Source organism: Pinus tabuliformis, chromosome 7 (genome assembly GCF_031772625.1).
Source record: "Pinus tabuliformis cultivar Carrire ecotype Pingquan chromosome 7, CPIR1, whole genome shotgun sequence".
In the NCBI taxonomy this organism is placed as follows: domain Eukaryota; kingdom Viridiplantae; phylum Streptophyta; class Pinopsida; order Pinales; family Pinaceae; genus Pinus; species Pinus tabuliformis.
Window position 1 is genome coordinate 1,847,259,870 of NC_142293.1, and position 9,748 is coordinate 1,847,269,617.

The 9,748-nt window shown below is 40.0% G+C and overlaps 1 protein-coding gene across 1 annotated transcript; it reads right to left on the reverse strand.

The window, feature by feature from the left end:
- Window positions 1-7,786: 7,786 nt before the first annotated feature.
- LOC149255807 (uncharacterized) lies at window positions 7,787-8,197 on the reverse strand. Its single transcript, XM_089455142.1, has one exon. It carries the CDS (start codon window positions 8,195-8,197, stop codon window positions 7,787-7,789), a length of 411 nt encoding a protein of 136 aa, XP_089311268.1.
- Between the last annotated feature and the right edge of the window lie 1,551 nt (window positions 8,198-9,748).

Consider the following 9,748-nt stretch of genomic DNA (forward strand, 5'->3'; position numbering starts at 1 on the left):
ACCTAATATTCAAACTTTATTTTTGCAAGCTTATTCTTTGAATCCTTTATCGCAAGGCCGAGCTTCACAACCTTCTCTGCTAGCGGTTCCTCTTCGCAGACCTTTGCATCTAGAACTTCACTACAAGTTTTTGAAATGGTTTCCTCTAGCTATTGCTATTACTGGTGTTCTTTTTCCCTTTCTTTGATCAATTCTTCAGTGAAGCTCTATCCTTTTCCACATGAATGCTTAACAACGAAGTTCGTTGTTCTCTCTCCTTCAGTTAATTTGTAATACTTTGATGGAACTTGTGTAATACCCATGTTGGAAGTGTTGCGATGTTCATGTTAACACAGTCACACCCACTTGCTTTCTCTTTGTCCTCAGTGGATTCAATTTTTAATGCTCCACCTGGGATCTGCAAAATACTCAATCCAATTGTTGGCTCTATTCGTCAATCTGGCTGTAGTAGCTGACCTATCTATGCTGGTTTTCTAGCTGTCTGTGCTAGTACCTTTAACTCCGGGATGCCTTGTTGAAAATTTGTTGAGATCATTTTGTAGCAATCATTGACCTTGTTTTAGGTCTCTACCATTACTTCCTGGACCTTTCCTCCAATCTCTTCAATGTCCCCATGAGTGAGGACAAGCGGTATCGCGCCCTTAGATTTTCTCACCTTCTATTTCTTTCGTGCGCCTGACTTAGTTACTATAGGCGCCATCTTTTTGATGATGAATGGTGACTCTCTGTTGGATCTATGTCACTCCGAGGGTATTGGGTATCGTGTTCTGTCTTTTTCTCTGTCTCTGGCTCTAGTTCCTCCTCTTCTTTTCCTTTATCTTTTCCACTTGGACCCACATGCCACGTGATGCCCCCCATTGCTTCAATGTCGTCTATGGTTGGGGTCATCCATTCAGCTAACCATTGTTGTATTATTGTGAGCAGGTCATCTTTAGTGACCAAATATGGTAGAGGGTTCCATGTCTCCATTGGATCCTTCCGAGCCTTGATGTATACTCTGTGAAAATATGCCTTGAATGTTGCGATGTTGTGATACTACTCATACAAACTAGGTGATAACCTAGGATACTAGTTCATCACCATGTGCAAATCCATGTCCAATAGCACAAAGAAATTGTTTTCCTCTTGCACGTACAAAAACTCCTTGGTATGCCATAGTGAAGCATACTGCACGAATTCACATACATATATTTCAACTAGCGAAAATTGTGAGTCCTTCGACTCCTTCCATGTTAACATCACGATGATCAAAATCAACCATGCATAATGAAACATTTTTCCTTCCTCTTATGCCTCGTGGAAATCCTCCAAAAATTCCTTTCATAAGTACATGACCTAGTTGAACTGAACCCCAACATTGCACTACGCAACCAAAGAAACTATGCCTGTAGGGACTTCCTTTGCTCTAAATTTCCTCATTATTTTTCTACTAAAATGTGTGCGGTGAAGTGCACCACTTGGTCACTGATAGAGTTGACATCGTAACCACGTGACTTATTGATAATCCCAAACTTATCCTTCATGTCCAGTTCCATTACCTTGTCTTGGTTTTTTCCAACAAACTCTTCGTTGGGGTCCTTCCCTTGGTAGGGTAGTCTAGTAATTCTTCTTATCAACTTTTTGTTAGTCAGGATCCTCTTCCCCAACCAGAGGCATCCATCATGCACCAATACTAGTAACTTTCAAACTCAACCTGTGTTGGATGTGCTTCTACAGAAGTGTGGCACGTATAACATGTTTAGAAAGCATGATCTCTGCAATCCTGTAGCCCATTGGTGCAGCTCCAACCTCATAACTCCTTTATGTGGATAATAGATTTGGTGTAGGTACTTTCTCGATTTTAACTGTGGATATTTACTTCTTCCATTAAAGTCCCAATCCTCCATTTTTAATTGTGGGATTTTCCCCACCTTCAAATGGCATGTTTTTTGGTAGCAACAGTGTGAAAGTGCTAAACTTTGTGTCTTTTGGGTCCTTAACTAGCTTAGAACCCAGTTTCCTTGGTGATGTAGCCTAGTCCTCTCCCAGGCCACAACTACCAGGATCTTTGACAACCAAACATATAAAAGCTTGGTTCATGGCGATTTATAATCTCATGATTTATAACAACGCCCTTAAAAGACACATATTGAAATTGGACTTGCGCACAACTTCAGAGAATTCTCAAAAGAAACGCACACAATATATATGTATATCATGTCATTTACGCCCACAGTATTTTTCTCTTCCTCTCTGATATCGGCGTTGGTTACATAGGCTAGATTTTTCCACAGCAAGGACGCAGGCACACTTATTTATTAATTAATCTGACTCTCGGCGATGGCTTTAAAAATGCTGTTTCCTTTGGTGGCTTTACATATACAATATATGTACCCACTCATTTAGATGCCACACAACATATAGTGAAATTATGATGGGAAGACTTGCATATCGGACTGGCAGTCATAAATAGATATCCTCTACTCTCGGTGTACACGTTACTTCATATAGGTCCGCGTTTCAATTACCTTTGCCTGATATACAACCAATGTCCGTCGCTGTATATATATATACGTATTTAACTGAACCTGCAATCACTTAAGGTTTAATAGCCGATTATCATTATATATACGTCCAACTACAACCGTTAACCAGTGATCGCTGGTTACTCAACAGTCATTCTGCAGTCGATGCATAAACGGCACACAATGGACAACGTTCAAACAAAACAGAGATAGGGACGCAAAATCTAGTGTGGACAGGGTTCGCTCTTGCGGTATGTTTTCAAAGGAGACCATAGCATAACCACAGATTCGGCAATCTATATCACATAAAGCCGAGCACCAACAGTTAACAAATACACCATTTGCGCGCTGGAAAAGAACACCTGCATGACTGTAATTCAAGGCGGTCTATCACCATAAGAAAGGCAAGCAGATCCAGAATTGGACACACATCAATTGCGAATTGAACAAATAAAAACCATCAGCACTTCATGCGATTCCAAGTTACATAACACTGATTTCTACAACCATATACAGAATCATAGCTCAAATTTTATTAAACGCAATCATGTCCATACAATTCGAATTCAATATACTTATATTCACGTAAAACAAATATTCACACAGAGCTTGCTATTCATGGCCAGATATGCCAATCTATGGCCCTTTTACAAACAGCCCGAAGGCTTCCAAGGAGAAACCTTGCTCACTTCTCACACTCACTCCCCACACTTCCTCCTTCAATGCCTATGAGGCTCCTTAATTTATTAACTTAGCATGCTCTAAAATCCTAAAATCACTCAACTAAAGCTCATGCAATGCATACATATGGCAAAAGCATCTTTTTAGCTTTATTCTGTCCTTTTCCTATTCTAAAATAGAAAAGCTTTCCTTATCACTTAAAGTCCATATCCACTCCTTTATGCCTAAAAGCTCTCCTAGTTTTATTTGAGAATATCTAATTAATTTGGAATTTAGGAAACTAATGCATGACCCTATTTCTATTATTTACAATAATTTCCTTTTTGGCTGGATGCTCCCGCATCATACTCCCAAGGTAGAAAAATTCATGATCTCCTGATCATGTGTTCAGCTCCATGTTTACCTGGATCCCATATCTTGTACTGTAATTTTCCATTTGCCACTACTTCTATCTGTTCTTCTCCAGGTCTCCAAACTTTATGCTGCTTTGCTCCACTAGCTGTACTCTTGCAATCTTCTGTTGTCTTCCTCTTGCTGCTTCTCTTTTGTTTCACTGCTGCTGGTCTCTTTCGGAATTCCTTCATCATCATCCGCCTCATCATTTCAATTTCTTTGTCTAGCAGATTTTCTCCAGCTTCTTTAGTAAGACCTGTACTCACAAAACAATTGTTAGAATAAAAAATATAAGGCATCAGTGCCTCTTTTGCTGCTAGTGTCGCTCCACATGTTGCTCTAGCTGTTTCTATGAATGTTGCTGCCTCCCAAACTTCCTGTCCCTCTGCAACATTCATTTGCTTGTCACCTGCAATTTCATCTGCAACTTTTTCCTCAGCTTTTGCTGGCAACACTTCAATATGCTGCTCTGAGTTTCTTCCCAGCTTCTCTGTCAGCACATCAGTATGCTGATTCGCATTCACCATGAGACCGTCAGCTACTCTCGCCTTCTTACCATCTACCTCCAGGATATCTTTCTGCTCTCGTGCACTGTACTGAACTCTTTCTTCTGCAATCTCCCTGTCATATCTTGGATTTTCCAACCAATATTCCAACAATGCAATTTCTCTGTAGCATTGCTGAAGCATATCATCATCACCTGCATTCATATGAACTTCCTCTTGTGCTATAACAGTTGCACAAGGTTGTACATCCTCCTTAGTAAAACCTGTCATCACACCACAATTGTCAGCTACAAAAATACATGGTTTTACATTATCCATCTGATCTGGATTTTCCCAATAACTCAAGAAATCATCAATGATCTTCTCCTCTGTTAACTGCATGCTTATCTGTAAATCTCTTTTCTACTGTAGTCTCTGCCACTTCACTCTCTTCCTCATCAATAACCCATATCTCTGGTCTTTCTCATTTTCCCGTAACAACTCCATCAATAGCTCAAGCTGAACTGCTATCTCAACTTTCTCTTTCTCATACTCTTCTTGAATCAACTGCTGTCTTATGCCATTCGCCTTGGTATATTTCTTCTCTTTGTTTCTGCGGCCTCTTTCTGAACCTCTGCTCTCTCCTTTTGACCTTCAGTAGTCATCTCCTTCGCCATAAGTTCCTCACCTATGAGTTGCATGAAGCCTCTACCACAGCAAGCTCTCTTGCTGCCACTTACCTCATCAATCCTTCCCTTCGGATCTGGTCTTTTGGTAATCATTGGTCCTCTGCTGGAACCTTTCGAGCATCCTCTACTGCTCCTGTAGGTTTCTCTCATCTGCAACTTTATTCAACCTCTGTTGAATCTCCTTTGCAACAAGCCTCTGCAACAGCTAGTCCTCCTGGCTGCAATCTTACCTCACTAAGCTCTCCTTACTTAGTCTTTTGGTAATCATGGTCCTTTGTCTGGAACCTTCTCCTGAGCAACACCTTTGCTCCCTCTAGGCTTCTGCAATCAAACTTCAGTTGTCCTCTTTATCCAATTCCTTATTGGATTCTTCACGTTCACTGCCACTTCTCTGCAACCATAAACTTCAATTCACAAATTTCAAATCAGAAAATCATCTTACCTTTAAGATCTTGCATGATCTCATCCTCCCTTTGTTCCTGCAATCCTGTTCACTCGTGTAATTTGCATAAAAAAATCATTCATCACACATTCAAAGAAACACACTTCAGTTCTCGACTGTACTCATTCAATGAAACAAACAATCTTCAACAAAGTATTCCTGCTCTGATACCACCTGATGTAGCCCAGGCCTCTCCCAGGCCACAACTACTAGGATCTCTGACAACCAAACATATAAAAGCTTGGTTCATGGCGATTTATAATCTCATGATTTATAACAGCGCCCTTAAAAGACACATATTGAAATTGGACTTGCGCACAACTTCAGAGAATTCTCAAAAGAAACGCACACAATATATATGTATATCATGTCATTTACGCCCACAGTATTTTTCTCTTCCTCTCTGATATCGGCGTTGGTTACATAGGATGGATTTTTCCACAGCAAGGACGCAGGCACACTTATTTATTAATTAATCTGACTCTCGGCGACGGCTTTAAAAACAATGTTTCCTTTGGTGGCTTTACATATACAATATATGTACCCACTCATTTAGATGCCACACAACATATAGTGAAATTATGATGGGAAGACTTGCATATTGGACTGGCAGTCATAAATAGATATCCTCTACTCTTGGTGTACACGTTACTTCATATAGGTCCGCGTTTCAATTGCCTTTGCCTGATATACAACCAATCTCCGTCGCTGTATGTATATATACGTATTTAACTGAACCTGCAATCACTTAAGGTTTAATAGCCGATTATCATTATATATACGTCCAACTACAACCGTTAACCAGTGATCGCTGGTTACTCAACAATCATTCTGCAGTCGATGCATAAACGGCACACAATGGACAGCGTTCAAACAAAACAGAGATAGGGACGCAAAATCTAGTGTGGACAGGGTTCGCTCTTGCGGTATGTTTTCAAAGGAGACCATAGCATAACCACAGATTCGGCAATCTATATCACATAAAGCCGAGCACCAACAGTTAACAAATACACCATTTGCGCGCTGGAAAAGAACACCTGCATGACTGTAATTCAAGGCGGTCTATCACCATAAGAAAGGCAAGCAGATCCAGAATTGGACACACATCAATTGCGAATTGAACAAATAAAAACCATCAGCACTTCATGCGATTCCAAGTTACATAACACTGATTTCTACGACCATATATAGAATCATAGCTCAAATTTTATTAAACTCAATCATGCCCATAAAATTCGAATTCAATATACTTATATTCACGTAAAACAAATATTCACACAGAGCTTGCTATTCATGGCCAGATATGCCAATCTATGGCCCTTTTACAAACAGCTCGAAGGCTTCCAAGGAGAAACCTTGCTCACTTCTCACACTCACTCCCCACACTTCCTCCTTCAATGCCTATGAGGCTCCTTAATTTATTAACTTAGCATGCTCTAAAATCCTAAAATCACTCAACTAAAGCTCATGCAATGCATACATATGGCAAAAGCATCTTTTTAGCTTTATTCTGTCTTTTTCCTATTCTAAAATAGAAAAGCTTTCCTTATCACTTAAAGTCCATATCCACTCCTTTATGCCTAAAAGCTCTCCTAGTTTTATTTGAGAATATCTAATTAATTTGGAATTTAGGAAACTAATGCATGCCCCTATTTCTATTATTTACAATAATTTCCTTTTTGGCTGGATGCTCCCGCATCACTTGGTGGCAAATATGGTGCTAGAACAGAGGCAATTTTTACGCCCTCTGTCTCCATCTGGTGCATCTCGGATTCCTCCTTGTAGTCATGGATTTCCTCTAGTTCTTCTTGCTATACTGAATTATTTTCCATCTCCTTAGATTTCTTATCTTTCTTGGTCTTCTTCTGTTGCTATTTTGTTTTCTTCTTCCCTGGGGACATTCTTAGCTCTACTTCTGAGGCTTCAACTAGCCTCTTTTCGGGTCTTTTCTTGGGCTGTTCTTTTGTAACTACTTGTATTCACAGGGACCTCATGTGCCTTGGGGATAGGGGTACATCCGATGCTTCAGAGTGACCAGCCTAGGCTTCCATGAATCATTCTATCCCTTTCTCTATAAATGCTTGAGAAATTTCTTCAAAGCTTTCCTTAGACATACAGTAACACACTTGACTCACTCTTGATTGCAAATTCTCAAACTGAATTCTCTAGATAGCAAAGTGTAAAATGTGGAGTGGGACATACATTTTATAGCGAATTTAAATTTTGAACCTCATGATTAGCTTAGATCTTGTTCATTTAATGCAGGTATGGCGCTAGATCTAAGAAACTGTGTTTTATAAATGTGTTTCTCCTGCACCTTTTAACGATAACTTTTTCGTTCCAACTCATATTTTTTTGGTTATCTTCGACATTCACGTAGTAATCTACCCTCGGTCGCAGTTCTTTTAGACTTTGACATACTTCTTATTATCACACAATAATCCTCCTTTGGTGAAGTTGTTTCTGACTTTGACATACTCCTAAATGTTGCGTAGTAGCCTTCTTCGATGAAGTCCCCTTATGCTGAGTGGTTTATAGTCCAGTGCCCACTTTCAACTGTAGGTGGTACTAAGACTCTTCTCATTTTGTCTTTCAGTGTGAATCTCTAGGGACAAAGACGTCCCTGTATACCTTGAATCTTCTATTATTCACTTGTCCTAGAATCAGTTGTTCGTTTAACTTTTCGAGATGAATTGTGCCACTAGCAAAGACATGTTTGATGATATACAATCCTAACAAATGTGTCTCAAATTTTCCTTGGAACTTTGCAAATTTTCTATGATATAAGAGTACAAGATCTCCTTCCCAAAATGTATTTTGCTTGATGTTCCTGTCATGCCAGGCTTTCTCCCCTTCTTTTTGTACTTGTTGATGAAAACCTGCAATAAACTTGTCCTCTTCCAAAGAAAGCAATTTCACCATCCTCTCCTCCATTATATCAAAATCTGCCATGTCTATGAAGGCTATAATTCTTAAACTGGGCACAATGTACTCCATAGGCATTACTACTTCTTGTCCATATACCTAAAAGGTGTATGGCCTATCAATTTCTTGCATGTTGTCCTATATTCCCACAACACTATTGGAATCCTTAGATCCCAGCCATTTATGTTCACATTGCACACTTTGGTGAGTGCATTCTCCAGAATTTTATTGAAATCTTGGATTGTCCAATTTGCTTGAGGGTGATATGGGGTTCTTTTCCGATGGTGTACTTGAAACTCTTCAGTCAGCGTCTCAATATTATGATTGAAGAAATGTAAGCCTCGGCCACTCATTAATATCTTCAATTACCCAAATTTGGACATAATGTATTAAAAAATGAACTTTATGGCGGTATTTTCACTGTAATCCTTCACTGGTTGTGCCTCGGCCCACCTCATAAATTAATCAGTTGCAGTGATTATGTATCTTGTGCCAGTCTTCTTGCCTGGTGGGTTAATAGGTCCAACAAAGTCAATAGCCCATTTGTCAAATGCTTGCAATGTCACATGTGGATTTAATTGCATTTCGTTTCTCCTAGATGGCCTTCCCATTCTTTGACATATATCAAACATTCGACAAGACTCTTTTTCATCCTTATGTACTGTGGCCCACCATAACCCATATCTCAATATTTAATGTGGAGTGGCCTTTCCTACATAATGTCCACTTGCGACTCCTCCATGAACTTCTACTAGAATACTCTGCCTTTCATTTTCTGGGACATATCTTCGGAGTATTTAATCCGGTGCCATTTCATACAAGTGAGATGCAATCAACGTGAAATTAGTTGTTTTTACCACCAAATCCTTCTTATTTTGTGTAATGTACTCCGTAGGTGCCGTTTCAGTGGACAGAAACTGAATAATATCCATGTAGTGATCATCCGCGATCTTCATTGCAAACAACTGTGTGTCGCGCAAGTTATCTTCGATACTGGTGGGTTCTTTTCCCATTTCCAATCTTGACAAATGATCGAGCCTGACATTCAATATTCTTGGCTTGACTAAAACCTCAAAATCATACTCCTGGAACAATAAAAACCATCGATAGGCTTTTCCCCCTAAAATAAGATTATTCACCAAATATTTCAGTGTGGAGTGATGAGCACTATGTTAGGACTCTGGACACCACATATCTCCACAATGGTATGATATTGTCCACTTTGGGCTTATGCCCTCATGGATTTGTTTTTGGGCTTTACCCCAAAAGGCCTCATACCGATGGAGATATTTGTCCATCCTTATATACCCATGATCCTCCCGACTTCTAGTCAATGTGGGACTTTGGTCGTATACCCAAAATCCTCCCCTCGAACAAAGGACCATCGAGCCTCCCCTCAAACGATTATCCATCCGTCCACTCTCTACTAACCAGGATTCTCCACTCCAATGCATTGGAAGCATACACCTTACATGGAAGCACCACCTGCCTCGAGATCTTGCTCTACCCTAGGTCAACTCCTCTTCACCGTGTTGGGACCAGGACACATCCATGAAGAATCCGGAGCACACCGCCTGTCTAACCGAGCTCATCCATGGATCCCATCGTGATATTACCAGGGCCAACCAC

Bases quoted from the DNA above. Each gene is read 5' to 3' on its own strand.
- LOC149255807 (XM_089455142.1), bottom strand. From the start codon at position 8,197: ATGCCTATGGAGTACATTGTGCCCAGTTTAAGAATTATAGCCTTCATA.